The 20,646-nt window shown below is 46.6% G+C and overlaps 1 protein-coding gene across 2 annotated transcripts in view; it reads left to right on the top strand.

Moving 5' to 3' along the window:
- Positions 1-14,257, top strand: part of KIFAP3 (kinesin associated protein 3) — a 68,412-nt gene extending 54,155 nt beyond the window's left edge. For both annotated transcript variants that reach the window (XM_030953186.1, XM_030953185.1), the window contains exon 20: positions 12,874-14,257. In XM_030953186.1, coding sequence (XP_030809046.1) covers positions 12,874-12,982 — 109 coding nt within the window. In that variant the 3' untranslated portion in view covers positions 12,983-14,257. The remainder of the gene's footprint in view (positions 1-12,873) is intronic.
- The last annotated feature ends 6,389 nt before the right edge of the window (positions 14,258-20,646 follow it).

Below are 20,646 nucleotides of genomic sequence, written 5' to 3'. Positions count from 1 at the left end.
TTTTAATTCCACAAAAATCTTGTTAGTGGCAGCAAAGTCACCTTTTTATCATATTCTCTTGTCCTAACTGTGCCTCCATGTTTAGTTTTATAGAAGTTAAAGGCACTGACTATTCCTTGGGATCTGGCAGAGATATTTTGTTCCTTAGTGTCTTTGCAGGTGCTACATACTCCTACATACAAGGATTGAGATTTTGCCTCTAAAAGAATGTGAGAAGGAAGTGGGAGCTGCTGCCTTTTGGAGGGTTTTGGTCACAGTCTGGGACAAGTATTTTGAAAGACTTCACTTGACTGCTCCAGGTGCTGCCTGGATCCTGGCTTAGCTAAATGACCCAAAATTCACAGTGTGGTTATTCCCCTTCAGTACTGACATGTGGCAGTGGTGCTTCCAGAACAGCAAGGCTTCATTGCTGAGAACTTTTGAATGAGAGCTTCAATTTCTTTGTGTCTTACAGTAATTTGTTTCTTCATCAATACTAAACTAGAGCTCTCTCTCTTTCTGATTTGGTGGGTTTTTCGGGATTTTTTTTGTGTGTGCTTTTTTGTTGTTGGGGGCTTTTTGTTTTGTTTTTTGGGGGTTTTTTTGTTTTTTTTTTTTTGCTTTGGTTTGTGTTTTTTTGGGGTTGTGGTCATATTCCTGCTAGCTGTCACTTCATTATTTTTTCACACTGTCTGCTCAAAGCCTTGTTTATAGATGTGCTGCACCTGATCATATAATCCAGTTTAGGTGTCACTAATAAGTGTCTGACCAAATTCTGCTGTTATGCTCTGGACAGTTACTGGAGCATTTTGGAAGACAGGGGTCTGATTATTCCAGAGGATGAAGATTTTGCCCTGTGGCCCATATTCATCAGTGAGATTTTTCCAGAGTTTGGAAAACTTCTGCACCACTGAAAGATTAAGGCTGTAATTGAGGAATATCCATAAAAGGACAATATTATTCATATCCAATATTTGATCTACAACAACTTTTGAATGTACTTGGGTGTTCATTTGTTGTCACTGTGTTCTTAGCATGAGGAGAAGCTCCCAAGCTTGAGAGCTGATAGCCAAGGGGGGGAGGGAAGCACAGGTGAGGTGGAGAAGAAGGTGGAGGTGAGGGAAGGGAGGGAGAAGGGCAGGGAGAAAGGAGGAGAAGGGAAGGGAGGGAGAAGGGCAGGGAGAAAGGGGAGAAGGGAAGGGAGGGAGAAGGGCAGGGAGAAAGGGGAGAAGGGAAGGGAGGGAGAAAGGGCAGGGAGAAAGGGGAGAAGGGAAGGGAGGGAGAAGGGCAGTTCCTCCTGCAGAGTCGGGTGCCAAGGATGGAGCAGGAGAAGGGCAGTTCCTCCTGCAGTCAGGTGCCAGGGATGGAGCAGGAGAAGAGCAGTTCCTCCTGGAGATTCAGGAGATTCTCCTCCTGGAGCAGGAGAAGGGCAGTTCCTCCTGCAGTCAGGTGCCAGGGATGGAGCAGGAGAAGAGCAGTTCCTCCTGCAGTCAGGTGCCAAGGATGGAGCAGGAGAAGGGCAGTTCCTCCTGGAGATTCTCCTCCTGGAGCAGGAGAAGGGCAGTTCCTCCTGCAGTCAGGTGCCAAGGATGGAACAGGGCAGGGCTCTCCTGATTCCTCCCACAGTGACCAGACCACACCACCTCACCAAGGTGTGTGGTCTGGAGCTGGGAAGGATCAGGTTGCCCTTGTTTCATTTACTGTAAGAGCGGTTTAATTGCTCCAACAATTGCAGCAGTATGGGAGAGATGAAATAGCTTGCTGGGGAATATTTTAACAGTGTTAAAATAGCAGAGTTTTTTCGGCAAGTTGCAGATGCTGTTTGGGAAGAGAATAAGTATTGAGGTTTTAATGCACTTCAGCTTTTTTGGAATACAGGATACTTGGGCCTCTTTTACTTGCAGTCACTTTTTTTTACATTTTTTAGTTGCTTTTTATTTTATTATATTCCACCTGCAGTTGGCCTCATTTAACCATCATGGTTTAGGTGGCTATTAAGAATTTTAAAAGAATACCCAAATGCTGTAGCAGTGAGCTCAAGTCCTTTGGAATGTCTTACCAAAAAAATCCCCCAAACCTGGGCCTGTCTCTTCTGAAATGTAACATTAATTAATTCCCACGTTCTGTCTGCTGCTCAGTCCCTCCAGATGTGCTACTAGGAATAGACTGGCTCCCTGGTTACAAGCCATCTGGGCTCTGTAAACTGATTTGCACTTATATTAAACAATAAGTGAACAGAATGCGGAAGAGTTATTAAAGCAAATGTACATTGCTTATAAATCTCAAAGTAAAATATTAAAATGCAGTAAAGGGGAATGGAATGTGCAAATGAAGACCTGCTTGTTTTTAATGAGTTTAGCTGTGACCTTCTTGATTTTCAACCAAAAGAAAAGAATTTTATTTTTCTCTTTAAAAATTAAAAAAAAAAAAAAAAGAAACTATAAAACTGCTTACAGAAGTATCTGAGACAAAAACAAGGAAATATAACGTTCCTAAACTTGACTGGTCCAAACCACTCAAGCTGCTGTGACAGCTCATAAAACTGAGAGTAGTTTTTAACTGGACTCTGTTTTACATTGCCAGAGTGAATTTTCCTTGCAGGAAGTAGCCAGAAGGTTTATTTAGTTTCCAGACTGCTGCTTTGATCTTTCCATTCTGTCACTTCTCAGGTTACATAGCCCTTTTTCACTGCAGTAAATCTGCAACAGTTAATGAGAATAAAATTTCCTCCTTCTCACTGATCACATGCTGTTAAATGCCAAACCACAGCCAGCAGCATATTTGCAGAATTCGGCTGCACTGTACAAAAACAGCACAATCAGTTTAATCTTGTTGGTTTTGTAATTCATTTTATTGAGCTTTCCTTTTTCAAGTGACCTATTTTATCAAGACAAGTGGTTGCAAGGCCAGATCTGGAAGAAAGATTTAAAACTGTAATAAAGTGAGGGGTGTTTTGTGTGCTGGGTTTAAGCATGCTCACAGGATTCAAAATTAAACTTACAATGAGGAGTTTTAAAAAGGCCCATATATCAGTAGGATATTTCTTGTGGTTATTATCTGAGCTGAACATGTGCTCTGAGCAAGTCTCTAGCATAAAAATTAATATATCAAATTAATTTCTTTGCCAAATACTTAGAGTTGTTTTGATTCTAAAATTTTATTCTGATTCTGTGTTTATCAGTCTCAACCATCCAACTCCAAAGACTGACCCACCCTTTTCCCTCTGGAAAACCAAGATGATGGTTTTTTAACTCTGAGATTTAAAAAAATAATAAATTGGCTTACAAAGTTCATTTGCCTTTAGGATTTTGAGCTTTTAAAATTTTTTTCCAGTACTCCCTGATCAACCTTTGTGGTCTGGAAGCATTTGATTTTTCATTTGTTTGAGTTTTTTATATGATAATGCTACTCCAAGATATAGATCTCCAAGAACACATTGCTTGTCTGTATTTGTATCTGCCTTGTTTCCTGATATATCCAATGTTATTCCTAAGGAAAAAAAAATCAGTAAGAGACATTGAGATTTATTTTCTTCTTGATTTTCACTAAAATCTTTGCTGATTTGGGATAGATCTCAACAAGATTTCACTAGGGCCCTGTGCTGATATATAAAAGTGTTTGAAATCAGGACAATCCTCTGTGATGGTAAAAGAATATTTAAAGTTTCTTCATCAGTAGTAACGCTGCAACTGCATTTGCTGTGTGTGCTGGAGCGAGCGCTGCAAATCCCCCAGCAATGTTCACTTTCAGAAAGGCTTTGAAAGCTTTTATTGACTGCAGCTGGAAGTCAGAGCAGAACAGATTTCTTGACTTTCCCTCCCTCCCTCCTTCCCTCCAGCATCTGGATTCTCATCCCCACTGGGCTGCCCTGCAGACAGCACGGTGTCACCAGTGCCCTGTGGCCTTGCTTTGGTGCACAACAGGGGACTTTTGCCCCCATTTGTGTTCAAGGACAGAACTGAGTGGCTGTGCTTGGCCTTGAGGAGTTTGTATAAACATTTAAAGGGAAAATTCTCCACCAAAAAGCTGCATTTTTGCTTCAGCTGCTTGTCTCTGAGTACATCTTCAGTGAGCTGCTCTGTAAGGAAGCAAGGAGCAGTTCCTGTGTGGAAATGGGAAGGCTGATGGAAGCTGGAGCAGATCCTGATCTGGGCAGTGACACCAGTCATCTCTGTGAAACTTCAGCATCTTGTTCCGCTCAGGCAGTTGCCTGAAGCTTTTTGTCCCCAGCCTAGCACTGAGCTTGCTGAAGACAATTGAAAGAGAGGTGTGAAAGCTTCCCAAGCCAGGCCTATCCCTAGTTCAGATTAAGATTACTCTTCAGTTTATGGAGTTGACACTTTGGACTGTGCAGGCAGAGAGGGGGAGGAAAGGACATCTTGCTTTTTACTGCCTGTTCCTTGAGGCTTTTTTATTTGTTTTAGTCTTAATTAATTCTTAAGAAATGGATGTATCTAATCAGTGGGTTTGGACAGTTGTTGAGCCAAGAGCACAGGAGATGTTTCTGTCAGGTTTAGAATGGAAAGCCAGAGCTCTTGATTTCCGTTCCAGCTCTGTCTGTGCACTTGACCTTTTAAGAAATCCTGTAGAGAATGGCCGAGAAACTCCCTGTCTGTGTGGCAGAGCTGTGAGCCTGGCTGCAGGAATGCTGCAGGAGCTCTCCTGATGCCCTTCACAGGAACAACGTGGCTGCATGACACAGCTGCAGCCTTTGAGCTGCTGTTTTGCCCCCTGGCTCTGTTGGGGATTGGTTGCCTTTCTAGCAGAGCAGAAATTATCTTTTTTCCTAAAGGGCTTTATAGGATAAGCAAAAAATTAGACTGTCTATGTCAGTCTAATTTGAGTCTTCTCATTACTGTAATTTGTCATTTGGCTGTCTTTAATGTCTGGGGTGTTTTCTCTTCCAATACTCCAGTGGGAAACTGAGGTCATGGAGAAAAGGAGCAACTTGTCCAGGATCACACAGCAGGTAACTGACAGAGCAAGAAACTGAGGCCAAATCTCCAGGCTGTGTTTGCAGAGCAGGGATGGCAGCAGCTACAGCTTTCAAGCAAGGCTCACACTGAATTTGGCTAAGCAAGGTCATTTGGTTTTGGTTCAGTGCTTTCTTACTATTCAGTTGGGAATTTTTTTTTTAATGCTGCCTTCCCCCAGTGAATTTTGGCGTGGTTATTGCTTGGTGCATAGCTGGAGCCTGACACAGAAGACACAGTGCTCATTTCTCCACCATTGTCAGCTCTCCATTTGTTTGTAATTAAATGGGAGAAACAGCAGTATTGTGCTGAGATACAACTGGGCAACAAGTCCAGAAGCAATTGGAAACTTGAAGTCATTAAGTAGACTGAAGAAAGCTGGATCACATGGAAGGAGAGACATGATCATATCCATAAAAGCTGTGTTATGATGCATGAGGGACCTAAAGTATTATTGCACAGGTTCATTTGGATATTTTGTCTTGTGAGCAGGTACAATATTACTGTTTAAGGGACATTAATGCTAATGTAGACATGGACTTGGGTGATTGATGCAGTGGGCACAGTCACAGACACTGCCACAAAACTCCCCTCCCACTTGAGCTTGAAGAATAAAAAGCATGAAAACAAAAAGCTTCACAGATAGGGGAGAATAACTTGGGGTCATGAGAGGCAGAATTTAGGAGATTTGTGGTTTATAGTTTAACGTCATTACCAGCAGTGGGAGAATCTACAGTTACAAGACATTATATAAAGAAACATTGTTTTTTCCTAAGGCTGCTCAGCTGTATGGAGTTTCTCCATAACCCATGGTTTGTGCTCTTGCTCTGAAGGACAGAAAATTTATGGTCAGTGAAGGCAAACCAGAGGTAACTGGCTTGTAGGAGGAAATGGGATCATCATCTCAATCCCTGGATTTAAAGCAAGGGCAGAAGCAACAGGCCTGTGTCCCTTTGTGATGCCCTTTACCTGCCATGGCTGGTGTTGGGAGAATGGGGTCCCACCCAGCACTCAGCTGCCAGGGAATGTCAGCAGAAAGGCCACAGAGTCCATGGCTTCAGGAGCTCTGAGCCTTGGTTCAGTTCCTTGGTACCTGCAGAGGATTAGCTGAATGTGTCAGACCTGCAGGCAGCTTTAGAAGCTGCAGGTGTGTGTGTGTTCTGGGGGATTCAAAACCATTTCCCACCTGCTGTGCCTGGGTGCACACAGTGCACAATCCCTGCTTGTGCACTGGGTCAGGGCCTGGGTGCCCCAGCTCCCCCTGGCTCTCCATGCCTGCTCTCTGTGCAGAGGAAACTTCAGGAGAGAGGGAGTGAGGGAGGGAGCTGCAGCATTCACCAACCAGTCTGCTGATGGGGCTGGCAGGGCTGAGCATCCCCTTTGTGATTACACTGCCCTGCACTGCAGTCCTTGTCTCACACGTGCTCTCATCAACTCCTCAGGAACGAACAAAACACCAAGATGAGAAAAAAAAATAAAGCCTTTGCTGCTGGCAAACTTGTATGTGTCTTGTTGGCAAGAGTTCTGATCAGTGAGCTGCCTCTCATTTGTACAGGTTATAATGCTGTGTTTATCTGGAGATGAGAGACTGCTGTGCCACTCCCAGGGCTCTGGCACCTCCTGAGGGGAAAGCACAGCCTCCAGTGCTCATCAGAACACGATTTGTTTTGTCTGCTGCACACAGGAATCAATCCAGCATTGTGCAATACAGGGGTTCATGGCATGAGAGTTTATAAGAAAATGTGATGGGAACTGTGCTGTCACATATCAGTGGGTTCTTGGAACAGAAAATGTAGGACTTAAGGGATGTGCAGCTGAAATTCTGAATGCCTGCCTGGGCTGAGGTGGGGATGGCTTGGGAGTGAAGAGTGATTTTTAGGAACAGTAATAGCCAGGGTATAGAGGGAGAAGGTACAGAGGAAACAGTGGGACTGCTGTGAACTGTACTGATACCAGGCTTCTGAAAGATGCTCAGAACCTCTCTGGTTCTAACCCTTTTCTCTGATCCTCAAGAGGAGTTTTGGAGAGCTGCAGGTGTGATCAGAGGTGCCACGTGTGTCAGCAGAGGCTGCCTGTTTGCACCTGCATGGAAACCTCCTGGCAGCTCACTGGGGCACTGGAGAGCTTTGGGTGTGAGTCCTTCATTGGGATTGGTTAGGCAGCTGATGAGCTGAGAGTTGCAAGTAGTGTTTGGCTGGTCTGAGCATCTACATAATTAAAAATATATAGATTAAAAAATTATTTTTAATATGCTTATATATGTTGTATCCCCACTGAGTAGCTGAGAGCCTCTGAGACATGAGGACTTTTTGATGCAGAGTAAGGAGGGAGGATTGACAGGGTTTTAGAAAAAGTTTAGAATGAAAAGAATTAGAGATGAACTCTTGGCTCTGGTGGAAGCACTCTGTGTTTAGCCTGCAATTCATTTTCAGAGGGCAGTGATTCCAGGGTACCTTAATTTTGGGCAGAAACAAATGAAATTTTGTCCCTAAATTACGAGCTCCTAAACTGGTATTTCACCCTCAAAGGCTTTTCTGGGGCCACTGTCACACAGACAGTGACAGTCTGGTACAGTGTGTGCCAAACTGCTTCAGACCTGCTTCCCAGGCAGTGCTTCCTGCTGGGATCACTCCAAGATCCATGGGTCCTACTGGGGGCTTTCAGTTGGATTTCAGGTGTTCACTTTTGACCAAGAATCTCCCCAGTGATGCTGGACTTTTCTTTCTGAGGCCCTGCTGGAAGAATTAGTACCTGGGAATTAGGCTGTGGTTTGAGAGCCCCTATCAGCAGCAGCCCTGGTCCCATTGTGAGCACTGATGTGGACAGGGTGGGGGTGTGCAGTGCCACGGGTCACTCTGCACCCTGGTGTTAATTACCCAGGTGTTAATTACCCAGCCCAGCCTCTCCTGATAGCCTGCCCTGGGAGCAGCACAGACACCTGGAGGGAAACCCCAGCAGAGGATTCCCCATGGAGTGCTCCCTGTGGGAGCCTGCTGAGCCTTCCACACATCCATGAGTTCTGTCTAGCCCAAAGCCTGCCTAGTTCAGAAGGGTTCTGTGGATGCAGCAGGATACTGGCTGCCATGTCCTGCCATTGGGAGACAGGACACAACTGCTCTTTACACCTTGAATTCTGTCAGGGCACCTAAGATCCTACATGGGTATATTAATTTGGATGCTCTGAATCATCAATAAGCAGGGCTGTTCAGAAATCTCTCCTCACTCATGCACATCAGGAACGTTTTCCTCTTCGGCATGTGTTCCTCAGTTCCCTAGCAGTACAAGCAAATTGGAAAGTTCAGCTGTCATTTGGGGAAGGTCATAGATCACACTAGCAGCCTGAGTAATCCAAGAGGTTTTAAGTATCACAGCATTTAGTTTAAAGTGAAATTTGCTCTGACAGGGGCTGGCAGACCAATAGGAAAAAGAAATATTTGTGCTTGGAGAAGTGCATGTGTAGAGACCTCGAGTATAACTGATGGCTGGAAGTGATTTCAGTCTAAAAAAAACAAATCATTAAGAGAGTGCATAGGGGTAAAATACACAGTTCATATTTTAAAGGGTCTCAAAATGAACCAGCAACTGAGGTTAGCAGTACACAGTAATTAGCTGGGCTGTTCACTGTTTAACTCCATGAGCCCCAGGCGTGGGGCTGAGTGCTGCACAAGAGCAGGGCTGTGCTGTGAGCCAGGGCTGCCTGCAGTGACTGCAGCCTGCGCTGCAGCTGAGCCTGCTCTGCTGCTCTGGCATCCAAATCACCCTGCAGCTGCAGGGCTGCATGCACTTCTGGCTGCCCAGGTGCATAGCAGTGAGCACTGGGAGGATAAATACCAACTCAGGCTTGAGTATTGTTGCCCCAATGGACAATTATGTGTCCCTTTCTCAGTGATTTTCCTCTCCTGCATAAACTCTACAACTATATTAGCATCCCAGCAAGAGTAATAATCCCTGTGATGACTGAGTCAAAGTATCATTATTATGAGAGACAGGCTTGGTGCTTGCACTGAATTTCCTGGTAGATACTGTAGCATAAAGCCAACAATGTTTTTCCTAGGAGCAAGCCTTGGGGTTGATTGCTGGTATAAATCTGAGCACACATGGCACAGATCATGATCTCAGGCCAGTCGTTATCCAACAAGTGTTTACAGCCACAGAGCTGCCATCTCTGCTGGCTCTCCCCTTCTGCTGTTCTTGGCAGAAGGGGCAGGGATTCATCAGGACTTGTTTTTAAATCCATCCTCACCTCGGTGGGTTGTGCCCTTGGCCTGGCAGCCTCGGGAGCGAGCCAGGCTCTCTCTCCAGGCCCGTGTTGGCTCTGTGGTTGTCCCACCCTGTGTCACCTCCTGGGCTCAGGACCCTTCCCTTCAGCTCCCACAGCTCCCTGCTGCAGGCTGCCAGTGCAAACAATCCAGCAGGCAAAGCTGCTATGCTTCAAGAGCACTAATGTGCAAAAATGAAGCCAGTTCTTTTCAAGCATGGTCAAGACTTCATTTACTTCAGGGAAATATTTTGATAGGAGAAAGTAGTGATTTGATCAAGGTGTTTTAATGAGATTTTCTGTGGTTGTTTTTGGTTTTTTGAGGGCTTTTTTTTTTGACTGTCCAAAGCAGTTATCAGCTGATCCATCTCTTCCAGTTTTCTTCAGGACACTAACATATGTCTGAACCATTTGGAAATAACTGATACTCCTCAAAGTTTAAACTCCAGGGATCTTTCCCTAATTACTTACATATTTATAAAAAAAAATTAAAAACCTGATTTGTTGAGAATGTGATTGAAACCATATTTTCCCTGCTCTCGTTATCAGTTTAAATACATTTAGCAGCTCTTTGAGTGAGGATTACCGAGCTGGAAGTGGCTGGAAGAGCTCAGCCTGCAGGGATAGAGGCCCATTGCCACCGCGTGGCTCAGGGCGTTATTGCACCTCACCCCAGAAGCCCGTGGTGCTTCAGCTTGAGCTGTACAAAGGAAATCAGGACAGGTTTCAGGCCCCTGTTTTTGATGTGTCCCTTTGCCACAGGAAACCTGAGGATGGCACTGCTGTGAGCCTGGGCACGGTTGCTGCAAGCTTGACTTGCAGTCAGCAGCCCTGGGCACCCGCAGCCTCCTCACTCACCGGAACATCATTCCAGAATGAGCTTTGCAGTGGTTTGCAGGAATGCAAAAACGCCCTATTGTACCACACTTGTAATAAGAACAACTTACCCACAACTAACCTTGTTACAGTCACAGAAAACATCATGGAAAGATAAACCCAGAAAAGCATTTTCTGTTAAAATAGCTCTTCATTACAAATCAGCTGCAGGTGTTTTAAGGATCTTTGGAGGAAAGCAATGAAATTCCTAAGTTTAAAGGTAGCCTTAAAGAGTCCTGCTTCTCTGCAGTGGAACATCTCTGGTGTCACTGGGAATTTGTAGAAGCACAACAGAACCAGACCCTGCACTCCCAAGTCCCACTCTGCCTCCTTTTAGTACATTGTTAATTCGTGGCACTGACAGTACTAAAAGAACCCTGAAGGAATTGGCATTGGTTTATAGAAGTTTCTTAAATGGTTTGTTTTCTGAAGCACCAAACAAACTGGTCAGCTTCATGTTTGTCCTGGTTGGCTTGTTCACAAGAGCTTTGGACCTGATATGGAGACACTGCAGCCCAGGGCAGCCTGAGTGAGGTCTGTCTGTCTGTCTGTCTGTCTGTCAGTGCCTTTGCACACTGCAAAGCTGTGACACAGGAGAGGCAGGGGCTGGCTGAGATGACTGCTGGGTTTGGGGTTTCTGGAGATGAGAGATAAACACCAAGTAAAAGGATTTCTGTTAATCCCTTCTTTCAAGAGTCTTTCAAAGCTTCAGGCCTGATAATGAGAAAGCTGTTGTTTGCCAGGTACAAAGGAGGCATCTGGGGAAGGTGCCTCAGAGGTCACCAGCTCATTTCCTAATGGGCTTGGAAAAGGGTAAGAGGGCTTTGGAGTGGATACAGGCAGGAATGGGTGGTGAGAGGAATGCATTCACAGAGCTGTGCACCACTGCAGGATACACCAGGGCCACTGTGCTGCTCTCTGCTGTGCTGAAGGGCTGATCAGCCTGCAGGGTGGGGCTGAGGAGATGAGTGTTGCCAGTTCAGATACACCTGGGCAGATGTGGAAATGCAAAGCACTTTCAGCTCACAGCATTTCTCAAGATACATCCAAGTAAAACAGTGATTTTTTTTTCTCTCAGCTTGGCTATTGATTGTGTCCCTTCCATCTCAGAGGACAAATCTCAGCCTCCTCCCACCTTCACCTGACTATCAGGATATCCCATTAATGAACTCATTTTCTGAGAAACCAGGCACCAGGGATCCTTTTCTAGGGCCTCACTGACAATCCAGGATACAATCCAGGATACAATCCAGGAAAGTGCCTTTGTGAGGACAGAGATGGACGTGGTCCCCCCCATGCAGCTGAGCCCTTTCAGCCCAGCCAATTGAGCTGTGCCAGCTTCTTGCAGAGCCAGAGCCTGGGGCCCACCCATTGTACATCTTCTGCAGGGGTCGTTCTTTCCCAGCCTTGGCTCTTGCATAACCCATGTTCCATATGGATAACTGGCAGTAATGAGGTTCAGCTTTTCCCCACTCCAAAAGCACTTTGGTTCTTTGTGTTTTGACAGTCTTCAGAAGGGAAGTTCGGCTCCTTTCAATGCATCTTTAGTCAGACAATAAATCAGGATCATTTTCCATTTGTCCCCTACTGAAGGGGAAGCTAAGAAGTGACATAGCTATGAGTAGGCAGTAATCCAGTATCTTAGGCAATGCTCGTTTTTCCTCTACCTCCTGCATGAGTTATTGTTGAGCATGAAATTTGTGCCACTTTTCCCTATGCAGTTCTTGTGTTTTAGTATCTGACTCATTGTTGTGGGACTTTTTAGGTGTAGAAGACGCTGCTTTACATGAAAAAATAATTACTCTGTCTCATTAGTACATTTCTTTTCAGTATGTGTTTAATTCCTTCTGCCATTTGGCTGCCACTGTTGTATCCCACCAGAAGCACCATCTTTCACCAGATATTCTCTCTTTTAGCTGGTGTTCCCCATGCACCTCAGAAATGGACTGAAGGCAGGGAAAGAGACTCTTCAGATGTGCTGTGCAGGGCAGGGTTACAGCAGGTTTTGCCAGAAGCCTGAAGGACATGATAACTGTCATGTACAGAGGGTGGCACTGAGTAATGGAAGAAAGTGCTTGGCCAGTCAATCTGTTAAAGGAGGAAAGAGAAGACTTTGGTCTCTCCTGGGATTCCTCTTGGACCTGAAAGCCTTTCCCTGATTGGAGTTGCACTGTTGTCTCCACAGCATTTCATTTTCCACCAGGGAAGTGATGTCCAGAAGGGGAACACAGCTGGCAAAGTTTCTTCACAAAACCATCATGCCTTAGGATTTTAGTTTGTATATTTTTCATATATTTGCAGTCCTGCAGTTCTTTGGTGTATAGCTCTAAATTCCATATACAGTGCCAGCTACTGGCTTCACATTTTGGGCAGACACAACAATATCCTCTCTAGGCCTGGGAATCAAAGGACTCTCACTGCCTCAGGCCCTGAGAAATGGAAACAAAAGTGAGTTGGGGGGGAAGGGGGGAGCAAACTTGGAGTAAATGACTCCATTACCTGAAGCTGTAATTGGAAGATTGGTCCATTTCCATATTGGGGATTAAATTTATAAAAGTGTGAAAATCCTTGACCTGTCGTCCATTTTGGGTGTAGCCCCTGGGGGGCTTTGTGTGCCCTAAATGTACCTGAAGGCCCTTCAATAAATACAACTGCTGTTTATTTTGTGTGACCTCTGTTTTAGGCAAGCCCAAAAAGGCATCAGCAGCAGGAGCTGGAGCCAGCAGCGCCGGTGTTCCTTCCATGTCATACAGAGCTGTGCAGTTTCTCTCTCTCTTGTTTCTGCAGCATTGCAGTGGATGGCTTTGCTCCGAGCACGGGGGGTCCCGGGCGCCCCGCGACCCCCTACGGCTACCGGCCAGAGGAGCCCTTCCTGTACGGCTACGGGGCACGGTGAGGGGCCACAGCACCTGCCAGCTCCTGCATGGCTGCACCCCAGGCTCCAGCACTCTGTATCCTTTGGCATGTGTAGCTCCACGTAAACTTAGCCTTCCCGGGTCCGGTGTGTTAGTGACAGTGTTTAGTCTTGGGTTGCTCTTTGTTGTTGTTATTTTTGTACAGTAACTGCGACTCGAAAGCGGGAATTGGAAACTACTGGACTGGAAAGTGTCACATTATGTATATTAAGCTACTAATTTAATTTCTATTAAATAGAAAAACCTGTGTGGTCAGCAGTGGTGAATGTGTTTCTAAGCGGTGTTTTGTGTGTTTTACAAGGCACTCGAGAAGAGTGCTCCATGTGCAGCGTGTTTAACATGGACTGTTTCCCTCTCACACTTCAGTCACAGAACAGCACTGAGCCCCAGCATCTCCTGGCACTGCCCTGACACATAGTTTGGATCAAAGTCCAGTCCTGGTCACCACTTTAATAATGGAAAGATGGCACAGATTCACTCCCCTGGAGCTTCAGACATTTACAGTCCATTTTAAATGTTTGAAAACACTTAAAATTAGAAACTACACAACAGAATACCTTTACCCTAGTGTTTAAACAGAGCTCTGTGGGCTGAGAGAAGACAGCCACATCCATCCTGAGGGCCAGCAAGAGCAAGAAACACTGTACCTTGGTTCAGAATCCAGAGCAGAGCCCTTACCCTAGCTTTCCTATCTGGAAACACAAATCCATCCTGTCCTGCTGGTTTCTGGGGTTTAAGCTGGATCTAAGCAGGGATCAATGAGCAGCAGAGTCAGGCCAGGACCCCTTCATGCTGCACTTGCAGTGTGGTAATTGTTTTGTGTCATGCTTTGAAACAACCTGCAAATGTTGAATTCAGGCTGAAGCTGTTCTTCAGCTGTGCATGCCCCTGTAACAGACAGCAGAAAGGGATGATAATGCCCTCTCTGCCACAGCTACCAAGGCAGCAGTTCAAATTTTCACTTTTTAAAAGAAAAGTTACCTCTACCTCATCCTTTTTCTTTTGTTAATGCCTGTTGATTTGCAGATTTGTTTTTCTCCTTCTTCCTCCCTCCTTTATGGGTTAAACAGAAAGTTGGCTTGCATCAGGGGCTGATCCTACAAAACCAGTCACTAGTAATTCCATAAAACTGGGGTCTGTGCTGGGAAGGTGATCTTCAAAGGCATGGGATTGTTTGGGGAATCTGACAAACTCTTAGTGTTATACTTCAAAAATACCTTTGAAATAAAAATTGTTTTGAAACCCTGTGTTATCTTTCCAAAGCGTGCAAGTACTTTTATAAGCACTGTTACTCCCTGTGTTCCAAGCTGCATGACTGGAAACGAGTCTAAAATTAGCCATGGTATTTCTTAGCAGTTTTCAGCCTTCTCTCTGGACTGGCCTCTTGTTCAGGACTTCACTCACTGGAGGTAGGTGGAAGAACAGCATTGCCAAAATTAGGCAGTATTTTTTAGATTATTTTCTCCACTATTAACTAATTCTTACACAGTTTCTTAGAACAGGTAAGATCTCAGTAAGAAACATGGCAGAAAACTTGAACTACACAAACATTTTTCCAGTGTTGTACCTTTCTAGATAGTTTCTTTTGTTCTGAGTCCACACTGGATTTGCCCAGAGGCTGTGCCACGTTCAGTCAAAAGCTTTCAGATATTTTTATACTTATAGCTGTGAGAGAAATCCCCCAAACTGCACACTCAGGCTGTTCTTTGAGCCAGGCACTCACTCGTCAGGCTTTTCCAGAAATTAGTGTGAAGTTATTTAAAGCAGTTGCCCTGCTCATGGAATGTGTTTTGGGGGAAAACCAAAATGAAGTGGGTCCTTGGAGTATATGCAAACTATCAGTGAAACTGAAGGAGCCTTTAATTGGAAGCTTCAGGTTAATGAGGAGCTGCAGTGCAGCTCCAGTGAAGGGTGGGTGTCTGTGATTGTAATACAGTTGTGACCATGCTGAGAATAAATGGCAGTGGAAAAAAATCTCTGGCTGCAATTTTAGTATTCAATGTTAGGAGTTTATGGGAAATGAATAAAAGATCAAGTATTTGTAGCTTTGCCTGGCAGCAGCTAAGAAAAGAACATCATTTATCTGCAAACAGAGCTTGGTAAAAATTACTCAGCACTTAGTAGCCTGAGGACAGAGCCTGCTCGCCAAGATGAAAACCAGCTGTGCCACTGCACTTCCAAGGCAGGAGAGAGGCTGATTTTCCCTTTAATTACAGTTCCTGAGCCAGAAAGGGAGAAAAAAAAAAAGATAGGAGCACATAGATATTTCACATTTCCTATACCACGTTTCCTGTGGGTGTCAGAGGAAGATGGGAGAGTCTGAGCTGTTTAATTATCTGTATTTTATGGATTCAGTCCTTGGGTACTATACACTGCACAAAACAGGGCAAGGAGGGATCTGCTTTCTTTTAACAATTTTTGCAACTTTTGTCTTCTTTTTCCTGGTTTTTCCTCCAGGCTTTGTAGGGCTCCTCTCTTCTTTCCCTACAGCAGCAGTCCTGAACCATCCTAGGAGTATCCTCTTTCCCAGCCTGCTGCTAATTAATTAATGAGTTTGGTTAGGCAAGTGTTTTAGATATAATGAGGCTGTAAAGTTAATAGCACAATGAAATAAGCAGTGGCTGAGAAGCTCCTGTGTCTGGTAGCTATTAGAGAGGCTTTGTGCACATGGACAGACTCATGTCTAGGAGCAATCTGCTCCATGCAGCCGCCTAAGATCTTGTGTTAAATTATTATTCGTACTACACCCGTACTTAGGAGCTTTCCAGGGCAACAGGGTGGGGGAAAACAAAAGTAAACAAATAATCTCCTCCCTGAGAGCTTATGGAGGTCCTGATTCAAGGTCTTTCAAATACCAGGGGGTTGTGGAGCTGTCTGCAGTTCAACATGTGCATTTCATTCTGAAATCAGGCTGCCCTGATTCAGTTTAATTGTATCCACTCTGGATTAAATGAAACAGGAACAAGCTGTATCCTCTGGAATAAGCAGGACAAGCTCTGTTTAGATACAGGAGATTCTGGGCCTCTCTGGCAGGTTCTTTACTGGAATTCCTGTAGTGCAGCACTCAGCTGTCCACTCACCAGAGGCTGAGAGGGGGGACAGCCTCAAAACCCATGGAATACCCTGAGCTGATTTCTGCTGCAATTCATGTTGCCTTGAAGCTCTTGTGATCTGCTCATTTTGTCCTTCAGGTAAAGGTTGTGGGGTTTTCTTCTGAAAGAGCTCTGAGGTGCCAAGGGAGGTGTTGGAGCTGGACAGACAGAGGAGGGCTGCACTCCCCTGCATGGATTTCATAGTCACAAGGTGGTGTTTGCAGCCACTTGGTCTGCACACCCACTTGAATAAAAACATGGACTTTTCCAGAGCTGGAAATAATATGCTGGGGTCCCTGCCCCCTAAAAAAAAAAAAAAAAAAGAAATCCACTCCTGTTTATTAAGAAATTGAGAAATATCATTGGAAGCCAAAGGCTGCTGTGCTGTAGTTGTAATTCACATGGCCATGCGGGAGTGGGACATCATGGAGAAGGCAGCCTTTGTTCCTGTGCCTTTCCCAAAGAGCTGGGCAGGCTGGAGCTGTGGCTGCCCCATCCCTGGGTGTGCTCAAGGCCAGGCTGGACAGGCTTGGAGCAGCCTGGTCTAGAGGAGGTGACCCTGCCCAGGGTTGAAATGAGATGAGCTTTAAGGTCCCTTCCAACCCAAACCATTCTGGGATTCTAAGGCAGCGCTCCCCAGCTGTGCCTTCAGACCTCACATGCTCCACTCCACTGAAGTGATTTTGGCCCCAATCCCCCTCTGCAGTCACCAGCTGCCTCTCTCTCCACTATGCCAATCTTTTCTTGCCCAGCTGACTTAAGGAAGCAGTTCCAATGCTGATGAAGCATTTGATAGGAGCTCTGTAATCCTGCTGGTTCCGTCTCTGCCCTTGAGGGGTTCACACCTCCCTAATCCTAATCCCTGGGTGGTTCTCTGGAGGAGCCCATGCTGGCTGTGCTTAGGAAAGGCAGAGAGTGAAGTGTGGGGGCAGAAACCCAGCTGGGTTTTTTGTGCAGCAGCTGGGGACAGGGCCCTGAGCAGGGCATACCCCTCAGTGCCACTTCAGCCTGTGTGGAACGGTGGGATCACTTAGGAGAAGCAGGTAAAGGAAAGAATGCTGCTCCACAGAGACAGCCCAGCAAAGGAAACACACCAGAAATTATGCAGAACAGCCAAAGTTTGCTTTTTCTTCCTGACAGCCACATGAATCATACCACAGCCTGAAGCTGGAGCCAAGGGCTGTGAGTAGAAATCAGTTGTTGCTTATTAAGAAGTTTTTATCTTTACCTCCAGTTATTCACATCTTCTGACCTTCTGCCTTTGCCCTGCCACAAACACACACATGACATACCCACGCTTGGCCCCTTGAATAAATTAGTGACTAGTGTTCACCTTAGTGAACATTACACAGTTTCTTTTAGTTTGCACTTTGCGGCCAGGTTCTTTTTAGGTGTCTGTCCCATCTGGGCCGAAGACTCTGGATCTTTCCTGCCTTTGACAGATAGAAATGGTGTACCTGAATTTTATTTAGTTTCTGTTCCTGTGTGCATTATATTACCCTGTAATATGTGATGTACTACATATGTCACACTGTGACCCATTTCTGTTTCCTGCACCCTGCTCCTCCCGTAATATGTCTTCTTTTTTTAAAAAAAGCCCCAGATCATCCATCTACTAGCATATCCTGCCAGAGGAGCAGGCTCCTCCTAGCACTGTGTTCCTATGTTAACCCTGATGTGCCACCTTACAGCCCTTCCCCTGCACAGTCATGGGAGAAATCCTCTCTCGAGTGAGGCTCAGCTGAGCAGAGTATGCTGTGGATCTGAGGGAATCCCTTTTGCTATCCAGAGCTGTAGGTGTGCTGAGGGGACTCTGGCATTGATGAGCCACTGGCCAGCAGAGCTGTGTATCTGGGATCATCCGTGCTGTGCAAGCCCTGGAAGGCTTCCCTAGAAATGGAAGGGGGAAAGCATAAAGAACACACTCTACACGGTTCGTGCTGGATTTGGCAGCACAAGACTCAGCGCAGGTTAAACTCGTGGAGTTGAGTTACTACAGAAAGCCAAGGCGCTTGCAGAGCTCAGACCACCTGTGTTAAACACTCTGCCCTGGCCATTAAACCTGCGTCTAGACGAGGCCACGGGGCTGGGCTGTGCTGCTGTTCAGAGCGACCGAGCAAACCACATCCTCACGTCCTGGTGCTGCAGGAAACTGGAACAACACTGGCGATATGAAAATAGCGTGTGAACAGCTCAGACCTCCCACTGCTCTGGAGCCCTTCCTTTCAACCTTCACTCCGCCATCCAAAACACTCACGTGAAATCTCTCCCCGGGGTCGCTTTACGCCGCGGCGCGGAGAGCAATTATATTTAATGGCATTAAATGGATCCCCTCACGCCGCAGTGTCAGACCACCCTACAGCCTGGGCCTGAGCAGGGCATGGCGAGGGCAAGGATATTTAAAAATTTATTTTAAAGAGGACATTGTGGAGCAGCAGCGTGTCCAAAGAAGGGCAACGAGGCTCGTGAAGGGGCTACAGAGCAGCCTGCGAGGGGCGGCTGCGGGAGCTGGGCTGCGGAGCTCGGAGGAGCTCAGGGGGCTCCTGACAGGAGGCTGCAGCCAGCAAGGCTTGGTCTGTTCTGCCGGGCCTGCAGTGGGAGAACGAGACGAAAGGGCCCAGCCGAGACACGGGAGCTCAGATTAGATATGAGGGAAAAAAAATAACAATCACTGTCACCCAGACCCAAGCTGACACCAGTGCCAACTCGGGCTGGATTGGCAGTGCCAGGTGCTCCTGCAATGTGCCAAGAGGAACCGGGGCTGGTGAATTTTGTTTCTTAGGGGACAGGGCCGAGGCTTGTGTTTGGGGGCCTGTGGCTCGGAGTGGCCGGCTGGCTCCTGAGATTCTGCAATAGGCAGGATGCTTCCCAGACCCAAGCTGGCACCAGTGCAACTCGAGCTGGTTCGACAGTGCCAAGTGTCCCCTGCAATCTGCCATCAGGACCAAGGCTGGGGAGTTTTCCTGCCCAAAGAAAAGGGCCAAGGTTGGTGCTGTGGGGCCAGTGGCCGGGAGTGGCCGGCTGGCTCCTAAAATTCCGCAATACGGATGATGGTTCCCAGACCCAAGCTGGCACCAGTGACAACTCAGGCTGGTTTGGCAGTGCCAAGTGTCCCCTGGAATCTGTCATCAGAAAGAGGGGCTGGTGAGTTTTCTTTCTGAGGGAACAGACTTGAGGTTTGTTTATGGGGGCCTGTGGCCGGGAGTGGCCAGCTGGCTCCTGAAATTCTGCAATACGAAGGATGCTTCCCAGCACCTTCGTATTGGCACCAGTGCAAACAAAGGCTGCTTCGACAGTTCCAAGTGTCCCCTGCAATCTACCATCGGAAAATGGGGCTGGTGAGTTTTGTTTCCAAGAGAAAAGGGCCGGAGTTGGTGTTGTGGGGACTGTGGCCAAGAGTGCCAGGCTGGCTGCTGAAATCCAGCAATACGCACAATGGTTCCCAGACCCAAGCTGGCGCCAGTGGCAACTCGGGCTGGTTTGAGAGTGCCAAGGGACTCCTGCAATCTGCCATAAAGAACCAGGGCTGGTGAGATTTCTTTGCGAAGTAACGGACCGATGTTTGTGTCTGGGTCCTGTGGCCGGGAGTGGCCGGCTGGCTCCTGAAATTCGGTGATTTTGAGGATGGTTCCCAGACCCAAGCTGGCACCTGTTGTATTAAACACGCTTACAACAATAATTATATATATTACGAGAATACATTATAACTGTATTATACAATACTTCTATATTACAGCAATACATTTCAACAGTTCTATTACAGAGTCCATCCTCTTAGTATTCTCCAACTCTCTCCTGGGGTCTTCAGAGTCCATCCTCTCCAGGGTTTCTCCAACCCTCTCCTGGGGTCTACCCTCCTGGGGTCTATGCTCTTCTGGGATTATTCATCCCCTCCAGGGGAAGTCACCATCTTCTTCTGGGACTCTCCTGGTCCTCGCAGCATCCATCACTGGGACTCAACTAGTCCTCACTGCAGCCTTCTCTGGTGCAGCCTTCTCCTGGCTCTGGCAGTCTTTTCCTGCACCCTTATACTCGTAGCACTCTACTTGGGTTTGCAGCCTTCCAACTCCTCTTTTAACGCCTCCTCTCTTTTATGCCACTTGCTCTTAATTGGTTACAGGTGTGTATGCCACTTGTTCTTAAGGGGCCCCAGCTGCAACTCATTGGGAAACATGGTGCCCTCTTTCAATTCTCCGAAGCTGGCACCAGTGGCAACTCGGGCTGGTTTGAGAGTGCCAAGGGACTCCTGCAATCTGCCATAAAGAACCAGGCCTGGTGAGTTTTCTTTGGAGGGAAAAGGGCTATTGTATGTGTCTGGGTCTTGTGTCCGGGAGTGGCCGGCTGGCTCCTGAAATTCGGTGCTTTTCAGGATGGTTCCCAGACCCAAGCTGGGAGCAGTGGCAACTCGGGCTGGTTTGAGAGTGCCAAGGGACTCCTGCAATCTGCCATAGAGAACCAGGGCTGGTGAGTTTCCTTTGCCTGGGAAAAGGGCCTTAGTTTGTGTCTGGGGTCCTGTGGCCGGGAGTAGCCGGCTGGCTCCTGAAATTCGGTGA

Source organism: Camarhynchus parvulus, chromosome 8 (assembly GCF_901933205.1).
Source record: "Camarhynchus parvulus chromosome 8, STF_HiC, whole genome shotgun sequence".
NCBI classification, from domain to species: Eukaryota; Metazoa; Chordata; class Aves; order Passeriformes; family Thraupidae; genus Camarhynchus; species Camarhynchus parvulus.
This window is presented reverse-complemented; position numbering and strand designations above follow the sequence as displayed.